This window comes from Amblyraja radiata, chromosome 3 (genome assembly GCF_010909765.2).
Source record: "Amblyraja radiata isolate CabotCenter1 chromosome 3, sAmbRad1.1.pri, whole genome shotgun sequence".
Taxonomy (NCBI): Eukaryota; Metazoa; Chordata; class Chondrichthyes; order Rajiformes; family Rajidae; genus Amblyraja; species Amblyraja radiata.
In genome coordinates, this window is record NC_045958.1 from 107,832,215 (window position 1) to 107,852,480 (window position 20,266).

Consider the following 20,266-nt stretch of genomic DNA (forward strand, 5'->3'; position numbering starts at 1 on the left):
AATACTCGGTGTAACTTCATCAACATCTTGTACAACTGTAACGTCCCAACTTCCATACTCAATTCCTTGACTGATGAAGGCCAATGTGCCTTCTTCGCCACACTATCTAACTGTGACACCACTTTCAGGGAAAGGAAAAGCTTTGCAAAGCATTGAAAGAGCAATGAACTAATTAAATTACATTTGGATTAAGCTAGTATAAACGATAGATTGAATGGCCCTCTTCCACAACGTAATCTGAAATTCTGTAATATCTCAACAAAAAACATTCCTTTAGCTGGCTATTCCCCAGATCTCCTGCAACGTTCCCATGACTGGCCAGATCACCTCCAATTTCTGTATGCAAGATGACCCGCAGATTGATTTCAGTACATCTGACCTCAATCTGCCAACGAACTCAGCTCAGTGGGAGAGCATACATACACCAAGCTAAAGGACCATGGCTTTATACATAGCAAGGCTCCATTTAGCTGAAAGATGTCACCAAGAACTTTTTAAAGTTACATTTGTTTTACTTTATACAACTTGAGTTTTAAAGAACATTTTATTAACAATATATTATTCACACACTTTGGAGCTGCTTTCAAAGGCCTATGACAAACGTGAGCTGCTAGCCATGAGAATGATCCCGGAGGGAGTCTGCTAGGAGTTGCCCCAGGACATGTCACTGCTCACGTAACAACTAAGGTCGCATGGGGAATTACTTAATCAGTTTTTACATTAATGACTGAACAACAATCAATATAGCAGCATTGCAGATTGCAACGTACTTGCTTGATCCACATAGCGCTTTCAGATAAGCATAGGTTTTTCTAATAGCAAAGCATTGAGGAAAAATGCTCTTATGTGGCCACAAAAACAACACAGCTGCAGGAATTGAACAATGATTGGGGGCAAGCAACAAGCTAAAGCAAGTATAATACAGATCAATAATACATCTGGTAAATTCAGTCTCTTACATTGTATTTGTTTACACATTGTTCATGGCAAGTAACTGGTGCGCTAAATAAAGTTAATATGTCTGCTGTCTACCGAGGGAAGATGAATTTTGGAGCCAGTCAGTATGAATTTTGAATATAGCCCCGTAATTCCCATGTAGACATGTATTTTAATCAATTTTACATCACATGTTGGCAAACATATTATTCAAGTTATCAGTTGAGCTTATTGCATGTGTACTCAGATACAGTGAAAAGCTTTTATTGTGTGCTATCCAGTCATATAAGGAGTATTACATAGAATTAACTTTAATGGTGGAAATAAAAAGCAAACCTAAAGCTGTGATTGTGAAAGAAGTTTGAGATGGCACAGTGGCCTTACAGCGCCAGAGACCTGGGTTTGATCCTGACTGCGGGTGCTATCTGTACGGAGATATTCTCCTTGTGATCGCGTTGGTTTGCACTGGGTGCTCCGGTTTCCTCTCACACTCCAAAGACGTACATGTTTGTAGGTTAATTGGCTTCGGTAAATTGTAAAATTGTCCCTCGTGTGAGTAGGTTAGTGTACGCGGTGATCGCTGGTCAGCGTGGACTTGGTGGGCCGAAGGGCCTGAATCTTTAAAGTCTAAAGTGAAAAACTGAACGGCACATTTTCAAAATGAATTTAGCTCACCCTTCCTTGATTGTGCTGGGCTTTGCATCAACATTGTCACCTCCAGACATTGTTCCCTCGTCAGCCATGGCTTCTGCTAACAAAAAATATGCTGTTATTCATGTTCATTAGTGAGCATAGAACAGTACAACACAGGAACAGGCCTCTTGGAGCACAATGTCAGTGCTGAACATGATGCCACCACAAACTCTTGACTTGCTGCACATAATCCATATGCCTCCATTGCCTGCATATCCACGTGCCTATCCAAATATCTCTATTATATCGTATTCCAAGCACTCACCACTGTGTGAAAAAATTTACTCGGCATATCTCCTTTAAACTTTGCCCCCCCCCCCCTCCTCACCTTAAACCTATGCCCTCGAGTATTTGATACTTTCATCCTTGGGAAAAGGCTCCGGCTGTCGACCCTATCTATGCCTCTCATAATTGTATGCACTTTTATTTGGTCTCCCCTCAACCTCAAGCCTGTCCAACCTCTCCCTGTAGCTAATACCCCTTAATCCAGGCATCATTCTGGTAAACCTTCTATGCACCCATTCCAAATCCTTCACTTCCTTCCAGTAATGGAGCACCCAGAACTGTAAGCAATACTCCAAATGCGGCCCAATCAAATCCTATAAAAAGCTGCATCAAGACTTCCTGACCCTGATACTCAAGGGACAGGAAGCAACACATGCAAGCACACCATAACCTATCAGTTCACCAAGGGTCCTGATCCAAAACATCACCTTCCCATGTTCTCCCAAAATGCCTCCTGGCTCGCTGAGTTACCCCAGCAATTTGTCCTTCTTTATAAACCATCATCTGCATTTCCTGGTTTCTACGTAATGCATCTCTGGCTGAGTGGTATTCAATTAAATGACTAATTCCCTCTGATGAAATTCCAAAGTAATTTGGAATCAAAATTGTATCTCAACACATTTTAAATGGCGAGAATAGGAAATGCTTCTTAGGAATACAATTAAAACGTTATATTTGTGTTTTAATTAAACTTGCCCATATGGATCCCACCAGTAAAGGGCCTGTCCCATTTGGTGCGGCATCATTACGCGTCGTGCCGCGCACGTGATGCGCATTACGCGCGCATGGTGCGTGGTGACGTAGGCAGTGACGCGCGGCTGCGTGCGGCACCCCAGGATTTTGGGATGTACAAAATCTTTGCGCGCCATCTGTGTGACGCGCAAATGACGCCCAAGTGGAACAGGCCCTTTAGTTACCTACCACAGGTGTCAGATTTAGTTCTATAGTTGCCTTTTTTTTCCCGTTGCAGCCTTTCTAAATTAATGGCACATTAGTCACCCTCCGGCATTCCAGCATCTCACCCGTGGCTAATGATGACTGCGATGACTGTCACTTTCAATACATCCATAATTTTTCAGCCTGATTAGCCTGGCTGGTTAGCACGCAACAAAAGCTTTTCACTGTACCTCGGTACACGTGACAATAAACTAAACCGACAGAAACATTTTGCATTTTAATGCCAAGCTCTCTTTCAGCAAGCAAATTTACAACCCTTCCAAACTCTGACTCTGGCATATTCTCCTCCATCTTTATTCCTGTACTGGTAGTCATGTCTTAATGACAAAACCCTGCACACAAATTGACTTTTTGATGCCTTCCACTATCTTGTCCTCCAAGTGGCTCCTGAAGACACAACGATGCATACATGCAATGTAACTAAATTCTGTGATAAAATGGTTTTAGTAAATTGAACTCAGCTTATTTGCAAAAAATTAAAGATTCAAACCTTGCGATCAGATTTAAATAGGCTTTACTTCACTCTTAGTTTACTCAGGGCCACATGGGGAATGACTTCATCAGTTTTGACATTAATGACTGAATACCAATCAATATAGTAGCATTGCAGATTGCAACACACTTGCTTAAACATCGCAGTGCTTTCAGATATGCATACCTTTTTCTAATGGAAAGTCATAGATTCATATATGGGGTCAGGCCCTTCAGCCCAACTTGCCCATGCCGACCAAGGTGCCCCATCTATGTTAGCCCATTTGCACACGTTCGGCCCATATTGCTCCAAGGGATTTGTATCCATGTACCCATCCAAATGCATTTTAAATGTTTTTATAGTACCTGCCTCAACACCCAATCTGCCCATATGCCCAACACCCTGCGCGAAAGTGTTGCCCCTCAGGTTCCGATTAAATCTTTCCCCTCTCATCTTAAACCTATGCTCTCTTGTTCATTCCCCTAGTCTGGGTAAAATACTGTGCATTTACCCCATCTATTCCCATCATGATTTTATACACCTATATAATCACCCCTCACCCTCCAGTACTCTAAGGAAAAAAGTCTTATGCAGCCCAATCTATCCCAACAGCTGAAGCACTCTAGTCCTAGCAACATTGTCATAAATCTTCTGTGCAGTTTAATGATAAAATGGGTTAAGTAAAATGAAGTCAGCTCAATTCCAAAACTTAAAGCGTCAAACCTAGTAATCATATTGGAATAGCTTTACCTCATGCAAAAGACGACGTAATCTTACTTGGGGCCACATGGGCAACGTGTTCATCAGTTTTGACATTAATGACTGAACACAATCCAATTTAAGCAGCATCCCACAGATTGCAACATACTTGGTTAGTCCACTTGGTTAGACACTTATAGATATGCATACATTTTTTTCTAATCACAATCCTTACACATCAACATTTTAAGAGATTATTTTATTCGGCTAGCATTACATATTTTTTGACTCTGACTGTAGGATACCCATTTAACTGGCAATGGTAGTCACAAAATGCACACCAAATACAACAGGACTGGTCAAACCAAACATGGCTCAGCTAGTAATAATCACCACCACAAAAATGCAATACATAGATACATAGACAATAGGTGCAGGAATAGGCCATTCAGCCCTTCGATCCAGCACTGCTATTCAATGTGATCATGGCTGATCATCCACAATCAGTACCCCGTTCCTGCCTTCTCCCCATACCCCTTGATTCCGCTAACCCCAAGAACTCTATCTAACTCTCTTTTCAATGCATCCAGTGAATTGCCCTCTACTGCCTTCTGAGGCAGAGAATTCCACAAATTCACAACTCTCTGGGCGAATTTTTTTTTCCTCATCTCAGTTCTAAATGGCCTACCCCTTATTCTTAAACTGTGGCCCCTGGTTCTGGACTCCCCCAACATCGGGAATATGTTTCCTATATGTGTCCAATCTCTAAATAATTCTGTATGTTTCTATAACACCTCCTCTCATCCTTCTAAATTTCAGTGTATACAAGCCCAGCCATTCCATTCTTTCATCATATAACAGTCCCGTCACCCTGAGAATTAACCTCGTGAACCTACGCTGCACTCCCTCAATAGCAAGAATGTCCTTCCTCAAATTAGGAAACCAAAACTGCACCCAATATTCCACGTGTGGTCTCACCAGGGCCCTGTACAACTGCAGAAGGACCTCTTTGCTCCTATACTCAACTCCTCTTGTTATGAAGGCCAACATGCCATTCGCTTTCTTTACTGCCTGCTGTACCTGTATGCGTACATTCACCCAATTTTGCTAGCCCTTACTGTCTCCTCCCCTTCCTTAACCCTCGAGCTGTCTCCTCCCATCCCCCCGTCCTCGGGCTCCTCCTCCTCCCTTTTTCCTTCCTTCTCCCCCCCACCCCCCATCAGTCTGAAGAAGGGTTTCGGCCCGAAACGTCGCCTATTTCCTTCGCTCCATAGATGTTGCTGCACTCGTTGAGTTTCTCCAGCATTTTTGTGTACCTTCGATCTTCCAGCATCTGCAGTTCCTTCTTGACTGCTTACTTTCAGTGACTGATGTACTAGGGGGTCGTTGTATTTCCCCCGTTCCTAACCTGACACCATTCAGATAATAATCTGCCTTCCCGTTCTTGCCTCCAAAGTGGATAACCTAACATTTATCTACATTATACTGCATCTGCCCAATCACCCAACCTGTCCAACCCCAGGCCAACGGGACAGTAGAATATTTCTTCCTCTTTGGAATGAAATTACCCTGCATCTTCTGGATTATTTCCAGAAACACCTGCCATTGCTGTTCCACCGTCATCCCTGCTAGGAGGGTCCCTTTCCAGTCAACTTTGGCCAGCTCCTCCCTCATGCCAACAAAGTCTCCTTTGTTCAACTGCAATATTGGCACATCTGATTTTACCTTCTCCCTCTAAAGTTGCAGATGAAAACATCATATTATGATCATTACCTCCTAATGGTTCCTTTACCTTGAGTTCCCTTATCAAATCGGGTTCATTATACAGCACTAAATCCAGAATTGCCTTCTCCCTGGTCGGCTTCAGTACAAGCTGCTCTAAGAATCCATCTCGGAGGCACTCTACAAACTCCCTTTCTTGGGGTCCAGTACCAACTTGATTTTCCCAGTCTACCTGCATGTTAAAGTCTCCCATAACCACTGTAGCATTACTTTTGTTACATGCTAATTTTAACTCCTGATGCAACTTGCATCCTATTTCCAGGCTACTGTTTGGGAGCCTATAGAACTCCCATTAGGGTCTTTTTACCCTTACAATTTCTCAGTTTTATCCACAATGACTCTACATTTTCTGAATCTATGTCACCCCTCGCAAGGGACTGAATTTCATTCCTTACCAACAGCCACACCACCCCACTCCTTCTGCCCACCTGTCTGTCTTTTCGATAGGACGTATACCCCTGAATATTCAGTTCCCAGCTCTGTAATTCCCATAACATCATACGTACTCATTTTTAACTGAGCCTCAAGCTCATCCACTTTATTTCTTATACTTCGCGCATCCATATATAACACTTTTTATTCGGTATTCACCTCTCCTCTCACACCGGTTCCTATTTCATCTGGCCTTACTCTCTTATCCCTTCTTGAACTTTCCATCCCATTAATTTGGGTGTCCTTCGTAACTTTTCCTGAACTCTCTTCCCCTTTAACTCCATCCTTATACACCCAATTTGTCAATTCCTCGTCGTTTAACGTCGGAGAATGGAATCACCCACCACCATGGCTCTGCCCGACGTCGGTCTCACCGGTCGAGTCTCATCATCATGCACTCCACCTTTACTCATCTTTCTCATAGTCACCCACCTTCACTTCCAGTTTCCTTGGAGTGACAATATCACTGTAGGTCCTATCTAGAAAACTCTTGCTTTCCCAGGTGGCCCTGAGGTAATCCAGCTGCTGCTCCAGTTCCCCAACACGTTCATTCAGAAGCTGCACCAGCACACAATTTCTGCAGGTGTAGTTGTCAGAAGCACCAGCGGTGTCCCTGAATTCCCACATCCTGCAGGAAACACACTGTACCAACTTGCCCGCCAATTCTTCAGCGGACAAAAAAACCCCCCACAAATTTCAATCACGTGTAGACTCCTTGCCTCAGCCTGCTCACCAAAGACTCACACTTTACAAGGTACTTCTCCTTAACAAGGCCGCTCCCCAACATGTCAATAATCTGATATTTAAGGCAACAGTAAAAGAATGGTACTTAGAAATGAGCCGTTGAAGCAAGATCTCATTAGCCCTCCAAGATTTATTATGCTATTGAGGACAAGTACTATTGTTATATGCTGGTTAATTGATACTAGTTCATGTCTAGGTCAGATGCAAGCCTGGGTGATGTCATATGGAGGACAGGCTGTTGCCCATGCAGCACGTCCCCCCTCTCCACGTCGCTGATCGATCCAAAGGAATAGCAGGGCTGTTACAGTTCAGCACCAGTGCCGTCGCAGGAGCTGCCAGAGCGAGGTTGTAGACAACGACAAACTGCCTTAGGGGCTCCGACTCCGGATTTTCTTGAAGTTTACTCCTGGAGCCTTTTCCATGACTGGATATGGCCACAAGGCAGTGGAGGTTTTAAATCAGAGTTTTCGCTCTCCTAGATGGACTGCCTGCCCAGGCTGACGAACCCCATCTGCCCGAGACTCGTGGGGGCGGGAGCGTCTACCTTCTCGTGCAGGTGTAGGCCATTCGAGCTAGTACCGCCATTCATTGTGATCATCCACAATCAGTATCCCGTTACTGCATTCTCCCCATATCCCCTGCCTCCGCTATCTTAAAGAATTCTATCTAACTCTCTTGAAAGCAACCAGAGAATTCCACAGATTCACATCCCTCTGTGGAAAAAGTGTTTCCTCATCTCCGCTCTAAATGCCCCTTATTCTTAATCTGTGGCCCCTGGATCTGGACCCTCCCAACACAGGGAACATGTTTCCTGCCTCTAGCGTGTACAAACCCTTTATAATCTTATGTTTCAATAAGATACCCTCTCATCCTAAATTCCAGAGTATACAAGCCCAGCCGCTCCATTCTATCAACATACGACAGTCCTGCCATCCCGGGAATTAACCTCGTGAACCTACGCTGCACTCCCTCAATAGCAAGAATGGCCTCCTCAAATTTGGAGACTAAAATCGCACACAATACTCCAGGTGTGGTCACACTAGGGCCCTGTACAACTGCAAAAGGACCTCTTTGCTCCTATACTCCTCTTGTTATGAAGGCCAACATGCCATTCACTTTCTTCACTGCCTGGTGTACCTGCATGCTTACTTTCAGTGACTGATGAACAAGGACCCTCAGATCTCATTGCACTTCCCTTTTTCCCCACCTTGACACCATTCAGATAATACTCTGCCTTCCTGTTTTTGCCAACAAAGTGGATAACCTCACATTTATCCACATTAAACTGCATCTGCCATGCATCTTCCCACTCACCCAACCTGTCCAAGTCACCCTGCATCCTCATAGCATCCTCCTCAGTTCACACTGCCACCCAGCTTTGTGTAATCTGCAAATTTGCTAATGTTACTTTTAACCCCTTCATCTAAATCATTGTGTATTGAATAATAGCTGCGGTCCCAGCACCGAGCCTTGCAGTACCCCACTAGTCATTGCCTGCCATTCTGAAAGTGACCCCTTAACCCCTACTCTTTGTTTCCTGTCTGCCAAACAATTTTCTATCCATTTCAGTACCCTACACCCAATACCATGTGTTCTAATTTTGCCCTCTAATCTCCTATGTGGGACCTTATCAAATGCTTTCTGAATGTCAAGGCACACTACATCCACTGGCTCTCCCTTGTTCATTTTCCTAGTTACATCCTCAAAAAATTCCAGAAGATTATTCAAGAATAATTTCCCCTTCGGACCGATCCTGTGACTGCTATCTAAAAGTGCCGCTATTTCATCTTTTATGAATGACTTCCCCACATCTTCTCCACCACCGATGTTATGTTAACTGGTCTATAATTCAGTTTTCTCTCTCCCGCCTTTCTTAAAAAGTGGGATAACATTAGCTACCCTCCAATCCAAGGGAACAGATCCCAAATCTGTAGAACATTGGAAAATGATCACCAATGCATTCACGATTTCTAGAACCACTTCCTTAAGTACCATCTGGCCCTGGGGATTTATCAGCCTTCAGTCCCATCAGTCCACCCAACACCATTTCCTGCCTAATGTGAATTTCCTTCAGTTCCTCCATCACCCTAGATCCTCTAGCCATTAGTACATCAGGGAGATTGTTTGTGTCTTCCTTAGTGAAGACGGATCCAAAGTACCTGTTCAACTCATCTGCCTTTTCCTTGATCCCCATAATAAATTCACCTGTTTCAGTCTTCAAGGGTCCAACTTTGATAGATTAAAAAAATATAAATGTTATGTCATATCCATGAGTTATTCCCCAATCTAATCACCACCCACATTCTTTGTCACAACAATTCCTCCATAACATTTGTGGCAATTCAATACTGAAATGACATTTTGTAAAATGAATCAACTTACAAATGTTTAAATTATGATGGCGGCTGTTAAAATAGTAATTGTTGCTTTAACGGCGCTGTAGATTGGCTATTGCATTGGGTAATGTGGGCGCTTGATGGCAGTGTTAAGATCTCTGGGGTTGATGTTGATTCGTGCTCACTCCCAGTCGGTCCAGCTTCCCCACCACCAACCGTCGGTCCTACCGCGGTCTCCCCGCGTCGTTTGGAGCCTGGCTCGCCTATTTCGTCTCCCACCATGCCTGTCGGGTCGCCGGTTGTTTCCCCACTCCCCTCTTTTCTTCCGCGAAAGGAGGTGAGGCGGTCTCCCGTTAGATATGGCGAATTTGTATAAATTTGCTTGTATGTTCTTAACATTCCACATATCGCTTAGTGTTTCTTTATTTCTACAAGAGATGTAGATTGGCTATTGCATACTAGCCAATTATAGTGTTTGTTAGTAGTAGCTCCGCCTAGTACGTGCTTTATAATATCAAGAGCTCGCCTACGCCAGCCTGTAGATGTAGCAGCTCGGAGCTGTAACGTACTGCAGTTCCTATGCTGTAAGTGATTTAATAAACGTGTGATGTATCTTAACGTGTGTTCGGGTCACATCATTACAGGTGCCCATTCCTTTTCTCCATAGATGCTGCCTGACCCGCTGAGTTAATCCTGCATTTTGGGTTTACCTCCGATTTTCAACCAGCATCCGCAGTTCTTTCTTACACGCAAATTGGGTGACTGCTTTGCAGATCACCTGCATTCAGTCCATATTTGTGACTATGTTCCCAGTTGTAACTCTAATTCTATATGTAAGAAGGAACTGCAAATGCTGGTTTACACCGAAGATAGACACAATTCTTGAGTAACTCAGCGGGGACAAGTAATGGGTGACATTTTGGGTCGAGACCCTTCTTCAGAGTCAGGGGAGAGGGAGTCTAGAGAAATGGAAGGGTGAGGTGTGAAAACAACAGATCGAAGCCCCACTCCCACTCTGCTGCTGTAAAGATCTGGTTATGCATGTTGCAGCCATTGGGACTTAATTTTGAGAGTAACAGCTTCAGGTTTTGTCGTTCCGCTCTAGCTTGGCTGTACACTTTCAGTTTCAATATTGAATTCATCACCATCAATTCACTAGTATTTTCCTCCCCTCCTGATGTGGCTACACATTTCCATTTTAATTTTTAATTTCCTGTCTCAAATGACCAGCATTTAAAGTAATTGACCTGATAACAATTAACTTTGTTTTTGATTGCACTACGTGCTTTATTGTTTATGTGTTGTGTATTGTTTTAATAGGGCCTGTTAAGCTGCAACAATAAGATTTTCATTCCCGGTACATGACGATTAAAACACTGTTGACTACATAAAAAGCTGGAGTAACTCAGCATCTCTGGAGAAAAGGAATTGGTGACATTTTCTCCAGAGATGTTGCCTTTTTCTCACTCCAACTTTTTGTTTTGGTCTGCAGTTCCTCCCTACTCTTGACTCTAGCCTCCTTTCATTCACCACTTTCCCTCTGCACCTTGAACCTTCTGCACCTTGTACCTTCCGAAGAGTCCACCAGAATACTGGGAAGTTGGACAATTTTATACTGGACAATTTTTACATTTATTATCAAGTCAATTAACCTACTCGTTTTTGGAACGTGGGAGGAAACCTCCGAGAAATCTCGGAGAAAACCCGTAACGGGAAAACCAACAAACTCCGCAGACAGCGGCCGTGGTCGGGATCGAACCCGGGTATCTGGCGCTGCATTTTGCTGTAAGGCAGCAACTCGCCCACTGCGCCACCGTGACTCTGCCTCAGTGTTTCAGCACTGATGAAGGTCCTTGATCTCAACCCTCAAAAATTTGCTCAACACTCCACACACTATAAATTCATCATCCCGGCTGTAACAAACACTGCAGATGTATCATACACTGTACACAGCTGTCTGTTTGCCAGGCAGAGGATTGCGGATAAACACAAATAAGACATTTTACAGAAGCGCGGGCGCGCCCCCGGGGTCACGGAGAGGGGGTCGCGGGAAGGGGGCGATCTCGGGCGTGCCCTCGGGGTCAAGGTCTAGGGGGTTGGGGGTCGCCCCCGGGGTCAAGGTCGCGCACCCGTGGTCAAGGCGCGGGGATGGGGATCGCGGGCGCGCGCCCCCGGGGGGGGGGGGGGGGGGGAGAGAGAGGAATCGCGCTGGGGTTGCGAGAGACGGCGGCCGCTCGCCAGTGACCGGGGAAGGGGTTCCGCGCCCGTGCTTCGGCGAGCACATGGAGCACCTTCGGGAGAAGCAAGTGCCTGCCCGGGGTGGGGGGATGATGCCGTTTACCTCAGTCCGCCACTGAGCAGGAGGAGGCAGCCGCCACTCCGTCTCTCACGCTGTCGCCACCGTGACTGTTCCCGCTCGAGCCCCGCCGGTGACGTCATCGCCATCATCATCATCGTCGTCGTCGTCAGTGCCCCTCCCCCACCTCCATCCCACTCCACAAACACGGGCGGCGCGCACGCGCGATCTCACCTGGTCACCTGAAGCCGTTCGAGCTCCGCCCATGACTCCGCCCTGTGACGTCATCAACTGCCAGCCTCCCGCACGGTGTCACCCCTGGTTACCTGCTGGAGGGGGAGGGGGCTCGAGCTCCGGCCTTGACGTCGTCCGTTTGTGACATCATCAACTCCCCCCGCCCAGACGACTCGCGCACTCTGCTGCTCAAAGACCGACAGACCGAGGGCTGCCGTCCAGTTCAGCCGAGCGAGCGAGCGCGCGCAGGCGCAGTCCTCTCCGCAGATGTTGTAGTCCGGCCACCCACCCGCGGCCCGGGCAAGCCGGCGCCGTCAGCGCAGCGCGAGAACTACAACTCCCGACGTCCATCACCATCAACGCTGGCGCTTCGCGCCCAAGTTGAATTATTTTAGCTGGGTGGATCAGAATCGCAATGAGTTTAACTGAAATAAACCGGTGAGTATTGAAACATCGTTCAGCTGAAAAAACATCTATGTCTTCTATGATTTATTGAAGCGTAAAGTAACACATAATCAAGTGTTTAGATTTTCCAATTTTTATATTTTAATAATTTCAATTTATTTTAACATTTTTCGTCATATATTGACAATAATGTGAAAGCAGTGCCACTCATGCTTCCTACCCTTCACCTATATCTTCTATCTTTACTCATTTATGTACAGTACCGTGGTCTTTTTGGAAGTATGTTTTCATCATCAGCTACTTACAGCCTTCTCAGTACCCATGTTTATAACTATAGACATCCAGCATCGTCAAGGACCCACACTACCCTGACCACGATCTAATTGCACTCCTGTCATTGGGAAGATGGTACAGGAATGTGAAAACTGTAACGTCCAGTTTCAGGAGCAGCTTCTTCCCTACAACCATCAGGCTATTAAACACTACAACCTCCAAATAAGCTCTTAACTACATAGACTTGAGGGCATTGGTTTTATCTTTTTGCACTATCAATGTTTGATTGTGTTTGTTTTTTTGTGTGGTGTGGAAACACACACACACACACATACACAACACACACATTATATATATATATACGTGTGTGTTGTGTATGTGTGTGTGTGTGTTTCCACACCACACAAAAAAACAAACACAATATATATATATATATATTAACTGCAGATGCTGGTTTAAATCGGAGGTAGACGCAAAATGATTGAGCAACTCAGCGAGACGGGCAGCATCTCTGGAGAGAAGGAATGGGTGACGTTTTGGAATTACTGCAGCATTTTGTGTCCATCTTCTATGTAAACCAGTATATTCCTACACATTGTATGTATGTTTATGTGTGTATATAAACTTTTTTCCTAATTTATAATATTGTTCACAGTGTACTATGTTTATGTATTCTATTGTGCTGGTAACCGATGTGCAGGGCAGTTTATTTTACACAGAAAGTGGCAGGTGTCTGGAGCACACCACCAGGGATGGTGGTGTAAGGCAGATGTGATCATTTAAGAGGCTTTTAGATAGGCACATGGGTCTGCAGGGAATAGAGCGATATGGATCACGTGCAGGCAGAGGAGATTAACCTGGTGTCATGCATGGCATAGAGGGCTGAAGGGCCTGTTCTTGTGTTGTACAGTTCTATGTTTAAAAGTCTGGTGTAGGGATTTGACATTTATTTTACTGCTTTTAAATTAACTTTTCCGTGAAGCCTACACGCAAATTTAGTTTAAGACCCTCGTTGCTCCAGCTACCTACCACCTCATCATTAAATGCTGACTCTCTCGGATGATGCTTCCCCTCCACTCCACGCTGCCTCAAAAAGGCTGGCAGCATCATCAAGGACCCACAACATCCGGGCCATACACTCATCTCCCCACTACCTTCAGGTAGAAGGTACAGGAGCTTGAAGACTGTAATGACCAGGTTCAGGAATAGCTACTTCCCTTCAGACATCAGGCTATTAAACTCGGCTCATACAAAACACTGAACATTAATAGCCCATTATCTGTTTATTTGCACTTTATCAGTTTATTTATTCATGTGTATATATATTTATACAATGGCATATGGACACACTGATCTGTTCTGTATTCGTGCCTACTATGTTCTGGTGTGCTAAAACAAAGCAAGAATTTCATTGTCCTATCTGGGACATATGACAATAAACTCTCTTGATCTTGGGGTGTGGGGCAACCGGAGAAACCACATGCAGGTCATGGGGAGAATGTACAAACTCCATACAAAAAGCACCTGTAGTCAGGATGGAAGCCGGATCCCTGGCGCTGAAAGGCAGCAACTCTACCGCTGCGCAACTGTGCAATAATAGCAAACTAAAAAATGATGCCCCCCCCCAAGTCTATGTTGTTCCGAGCCTGTTTGGATGTTAATAACCTGATAGCTGTTAGGAAATAGATGCTCCTGAACCTGATTGGATTGGATTGGATTCAATTTATTGTCATTGCACTTTTCAGTGCAACAAAATGGTTTAGCCTGCAGTCATAACATAGAATAAATAACAAACACTCAACACAGTTTAAAGTCCCAAAGTCATTGTCTCTTCCCTCCTTGCTCCACCTCTGTGCTGAGGCAATCCAAGCCTCCGATGTTGTGACCCCGCCGGGTGATGGTAAGTAAGTCCCGCGGCTGAATCCGTGCTCCGCAAACGGGCCGGTTCAAACTCCACGGCCCGGGGCTGCCGGAGCTGCCGCCCTCCAGTCCAGCGGACGCAGCTGTAGTTGCGGGAGCTCCGGAAAAACAGGTCACCACCTGTGACCTGCGAGCTCCCGATGATGTCGTCCACTGGCCCGCGGCAGAGCCTCCGAGGCTCCAAAGTCGGGTCGGAAGTTGGGTCGCACCACAACCACAGTCCCGAAGTCGGCCAGCCTCGCGTTGGTAAGTCCTGGCTCTGCAGCCTCGAGGTCGGTCGCAGTTGGAGGCCGCCAGCTCCGCGATAGGCTTCAGCGCAGACGGACACGGAGACGGGAGATACGGCAGGAAAGGTCGCATCCCCCCCGAAGGAAGAGTCAAAAAACATGTTACACCCACCCCCCCACACATGCACAACTAAATAAACCGAAATAAACTGTAAAAACGGGACAAGAGAAAACAAAACAGAAAAGACAAACGGACTGCAGGCGAGCCGCAGCTGCAAGGCAGCGCCGCCACTTCCGGAAGTTACAGTTTCCAGGCTCCTATACCTTCTTCCCGATAGCAGGAGTGAAATGCGAGCGTGTCCAGGGTGGTGTTGGTCTCTGATGATGCTGGCTGCCTTTTTTGAGGCCGTGACTGTTGTAAGTCTAGATCTACAGTGCCCTCCATAATGTTTGGGACAAAGACCCATCATTTATTTATTTGCCTCTGTACTCCACAATTTGAGATTTGTGATAGAAAAAAATCACATGTGGTTAAAATGCACATTGCCGGATTTTAACAAAAGGCCACTTTTACAACGGTGATGGAAAGACTGGAGGAAAGACTTGGTGCTGAGAGCTCTCTTATAACTGCATTGAGGCAATTAAACACACCTGAGTAATTACAAACGTCTGTGAAGCCATGTGTCCCAAACATTATGGTGCCCTGAAATGGGGGGGACTATGTAAAAATACAGCAGTAATTTCTACATGGTGAAACTAAAATGTATAAAAATGGCATTTAATAAAATCTGACAATGGTCACTTCAAACCACATGTGATTTCATTCTATTACAAATCTCAAATTGTGGAGTACAGAGGCAAATAAATAAATGATGTGTCTTTGTCCCAAACATTATGGAGGGTACTGTAGACCTGTGGCTGTTCCTAGTCTCCTACCTCTTAGTCTCTTGCCACTGGCACCACTTTGGTGAGTGTGTTGATCCTAATCAGGCCTCTGGCTGTTGGCCATCATAGCTTCCTAAAGCTGACTCCAAGCTCACAGGTGATACTCTTCAATAGCCTTTTGTGTGCCGTCAAATTTAAAGTCCATTATATCCAATTGCAACCGATGAAACAAACAAATCACTGAACTAAGCAGGTGAACCTGTAGAATGCAAACTCTGGAAAACAAACATCTGCTCCACCATGCTTCTGTTTGATTACATTATGAGTAGTCAAGTGTTTTATTGTCAAGGCAAATGTATAGTGTTATTGTCATATGTACCAAAACAGAACAATGAAATTCTTACTTGCCACATTTATTGAGTACCATATATTGAAGCATTTTGGTTCTGGAAGCATTGACTTGAACATTTATAAGTGAAAGGCCTGGATAGAGTGAATGTTGAGAGGATATTTCCACTCGTGGGAGAGTCTCGGACCAGAGGGCACAACCTCAGAATAATAGGACGGACCTTTAGGAAGGAGATGGGGAGGAATTTCTTTAGACAGAGGATGGTGAATCCGTTGAATTTATTGCCACAGAAGGCTGTGGAGGCCAAGTCAATCTATATTTTTAAGGCGGAGATTGATAGGTTCTTGATTAGTACAGGTGTCAGAGGTTATGGGGAGAAGGCAGGAGAATGGGGTTGAGAGGGAGAGATATATCAGCCATGACTTGATGGGCCGAATGGCCTAATTCTGCTCACTTACGAACATGGTTTATAAATGTGACCTTAAGCAAATGCTTAATATGGACGGGGTAAATTCTGTTGAAAAACTATAATCCGGATACAGGGGAATCTAACATTACGCTAATATAGAGAAATTTGACTTTATGCAAATCCTCCCAGACACTTAGTAGGCAAAGCAGTCTTGAACCACATTCTATCTTATTGGTGACCCTCGGACTATCTTTGATCGGACTTCATTGAGTCAGCATGGATTCAAGAAGGGGAAATCTTGCTTGACTAATCTTCTGGAATTTTTTGAGGATGTGACAAGTAAAATGGATGAAGGAGAGCCAGTGGATGTAGTGTATCTGGACTTTCAGAAAGCCTTTGATAAAGTCCCACACAGGAGATTAGTGGGCAAAATTAGAGTATGTGGTATTGGGGATAGGGTATTGATGTGGATAGAGAATTGGTTGGCAGACAGGAAACAAAGAGCAGGAATAAATGGGTCACTGTCAGAATGGCAGGCAGTGGCGAGTGGAGTGCTGCAAGGCTCGGTGCTGAGGCCGCAACTATTTACAATATGATTTAGATGATGGAATCAGAAGTAACACTAGCAAATTTGCAGATGACACAAAGCTGGGTGGCAGTGTGAACTGCGAAGAGGAAGCTAGGAGATTGCAGGGTGACTTGGACAGGTTGAGTGAGTGGGCAGATGCATGGCATATGCAGTATAATGTAGATAAATGTGAGGTTATCAACTTTGGCGGCAAGAACAAGGAGGCAGATTATTATCTCAATGGTGTCAAGTGCAACAAGACCTGGGTGTCCTTGTATACCAGTCACAGAAAGTAAACATGCAGGTACAGCTGGTAATGAAGAAAGCTAATGGCATGTTGGCTTTCCTAACGAGAGGTTTGAGTATAGGGGTGAAGAGCTCCTTCTGTAGTTGTACAGGGCCCTGGTAAGACCACATCTGGAGTATTGTGTGCAGTTTTGGTCTCCTAATTTGAGGTTAATTCCCGGGATGGCGGGACTGTCATATGAGCAAAGATTGGAAAGACTGGGCTTGTATTCATTGGAATTTAGAAGGATGAGAGGTTATCTTATAAAAACGTATAAAATTATAAAAGGACTAGAAGAGCTAGATGCAGGAAAAATTTCCCCAATGTTGGGGGAGTCCAGAACCAGGAGCCACAGAATAAGAATAAAGGGGAGGCCATTTAAAACTGAGAAAAACGTTTTCACCCAGAAAGTTGTGGAATTCTCTGCCACAGAAGGCAGTAGAAGCCAATTCACTGGATACATTTAAAAGAGAGTTAGATAGAGCTCTAGGGTCTGTCGGAATCAAGGATATGGGAAGAAGGCAGGCACAGGTTACTGATTGTAGATGATCAGCCATTATCACAATGAATGGTGGTGCTGACTCGAAGGGCCAATTGGCTTCCTCCTGCACCTGCTTTCTATGTTCCTATGACATTGTACCCTTTTACTTTCCATTGGCGAAACAAGCTTTCAAGCTTTTGTAACTTCTGCTCAAAGGAAGAGGGGGGAAAGAGGGAATGACCGGGGTGAAAAACGTCCTTGATTATGTTGGTTGTGTTCCAAGGCAGTATGAAATACAGATGGAGTCGATGGTGGAGAGGATGGTCTGTGTGATGGACTGGGCTAGTTGGGCTGAAGGGCCTGTTCCAACACTGCATGACTCTATACTTCTCTCTTTATTTTCTTCTATGTCCATATTTTCATTTCAATCGATTTTGGAATTTGTTACTTTGTATATGAGGAGTTAGCAACAGGAGTAAGCTATCTTTTATGTTTAAGAAGGAACTGCGGATGCTGGAAAATCGAAGGTAGACAAAAATGCTGGAGGAACTCAGCGGGTGAGGCAGCATCTATGGAGCGAAGGAAATAGGCAACGTTTCGGCCCGAAACGTTGCCTATTTCCTTCGCTCCATAGATGCTGCCTCACCCGCTGAGTTTCTCCAGCTATCTTTTATACTCTGTTTCACAAGTTTGTGAAATACTTAAAAGGGGTTTGTCTGGTAATTAATTATTATGTTTCATGAATGATATGTTGACAAAGTATGTAGCTGGGAAAAGAGAACCAAGGGACAATGGTTATGATGTCCTTTCTAATTTCTTTGAATTGTACGAATAACTGACTTAATTGTCTTTACTCTTCTCAGAGTATGAAGAAGAACTGGCAGGAAAGATTCAAAGATGTTGAAAGTTTATCAGGCAACTATCAAAAGCACCCCATCAATCTGGCTTACAAACCCAAACTATCAAAACCATGGCAACCATCGTCCATTTGGAAGTTATTCTATCGCCAGAATCAAGCCTTTAATTTTTCAAAGAGCTGCAAGCCGGTAAAATAAAAAATATCTATATCAATGTCTTAAAGAAATGTGAATTGTTGCATTGTGAATAACAATGGATTTTCAGGAAGGAAATTGGTATGTGGAGCGCAGTTGTGGTTTATGGCTAATTCATTAAATGTTTTAAATATTTATGCTGGATTTGGAGATTTAAAACAAAACAAATAAATTGAGATATTATATAATCAGCTTGGATATTAAATATTGAAGCAACTTCATCTGCCTTGTTTCTATAGTCTTTATCATTTTAATTTTTTTTTCTGAAGTTCAGAATTGTGGAAAACATAGTCAGGCGTCACACTCCAACCGCCGTTTCCTCATAGGAAATAGACATAAATATTGACATGAATTTCACCATACAACGGTTTCCATGTTGCAAACAAGGATATGCTCAGTCCAGCACACAGACCAGCCTCTCCACCACTGACACCATCCATACTTCATGCTGCCTTGGAACGCAACCAACATAATCAAGGACCTTTTCACCCCAGTCATTCTCTCTTTTCCCCCCTCTCTCATTGGGCAGAAGATGCAAATCTTTGAAAGCACATACCACCTAATTCAGGAATAGTTTATTCCCCTCTGTGATCAGGCTTCTGGACAGTTCTCCCATGAGTTAGAATGTAATATTGATTTTCCATCCTACTTCAGTGTGGACCTTCTGCTTTTTCTCTGTACAGCACAAGGACAGGCCCTTTGGCCCGCGATGCCCCTGCCGAACATGATGCCAAATTAAACTAATCCCTTCTGAACGCATATCCATATCCCTCCATTTCGTGCATATTCATCTGCCTATGTGAATGTCTCTTTAAATACTGCTGTCGTATCTTCTTCCACCACCACCCCTGGCAGCATGGACCAGGCACCCACCATACTCTCTGTGTGTGTGTGGGGGGAAGCACTTGCCCAGCACCCGAAAGTTATGCCCTCTAATATTTGACATTTCTACCCTAGAACAAATATTATGGCTATCTATCTATACTTCCCACAACTCTATAAACTAAGATCTTTATAAGATTTCCCCTCAGTCTCCCGGCTCCAAGAATAAAGTCCTAGTGTGTCCATCCTCCCCCTATACCTGAGGAGAAATATTTTCACGTAGTCTGGTAGGTATATGGAATATGCTGCCAGAGGACACAGTTGAGGCAGCTACAATAACATCATTTAAAAGTTGTTTGGATAAGAAAGGTTTAGAGGGATATGGGCCAAACACTGGCAAGTGGGACGAGTTTAGATTGGGCATCTTGGACAGCATGGACGAATTGGGCCAAAGGTGTGACTGTATTTCTGAGGGTCCATGAGGGAGGAGCAGAAGGAATCACTATTAGTAAAGCAGTAGTGCTCAGGAATGAATGGACTAAAGGCCAACAAATTCCCAAGATCCAGGGTAGGGGCACCAAGATCAGGGGACTGAGGCTTAAGGTGAGGGGGGAAATGATTTAATAGGAATCTGAGGGGCAACTTTTTCACACAGTATATGGAACGAGCTATCATGTTGAGGCAGTTGAGAGCGGTACCAAAACTACATTTAAAAGACATTTG

At 44.5% G+C, this 20,266-nt stretch overlaps 2 protein-coding genes across 8 annotated transcripts in view; one reads left to right on the top strand and one right to left on the bottom strand.

Annotated features, from left to right (window-relative positions):
- casp3 (caspase 3) overlaps positions 1-11,885 on the bottom strand; it is a 28,448-nt gene extending 16,563 nt beyond the window's left edge. Inside the window, exons 1-2 of one of the 3 annotated variants that reach the window (XM_033018547.1) lie at positions 11,867-11,885; positions 1,612-1,684 (exon numbers count right to left, since the gene is read on the bottom strand). In XM_033018547.1, coding sequence (XP_032874438.1) covers positions 1,612-1,679 — 68 coding nt within the window. In that variant the 5' untranslated portion in view covers positions 1,680-1,684; positions 11,867-11,885. Of the gene's footprint in view, positions 1-1,611; positions 1,688-11,677 lie in introns of all 3 variants that reach the window. The other 2 variants (XM_033018545.1, XM_033018546.1) reach the window with 2 other exon arrangements.
- Positions 11,886-11,996: 111 nt separating this feature from the next.
- The window catches only part of primpol (primase and DNA directed polymerase), a 47,483-nt gene continuing 39,213 nt past the window's right edge, over positions 11,997-20,266 (top strand). The window contains exons 1-2 of one of the 5 annotated variants that reach the window (XM_033018542.1): positions 11,997-12,304; positions 18,533-18,715. In XM_033018542.1, the coding sequence (XP_032874433.1) occupies positions 18,536-18,715 (180 nt within the window). In that variant the 5' untranslated portion in view covers positions 11,997-12,304; positions 18,533-18,535. The remainder of the gene's footprint in view (positions 12,305-18,532; positions 18,716-20,266) is intronic. The other 4 variants (XM_033018544.1, XM_033018543.1, XM_033018541.1 and 1 more) reach the window with 4 other exon arrangements.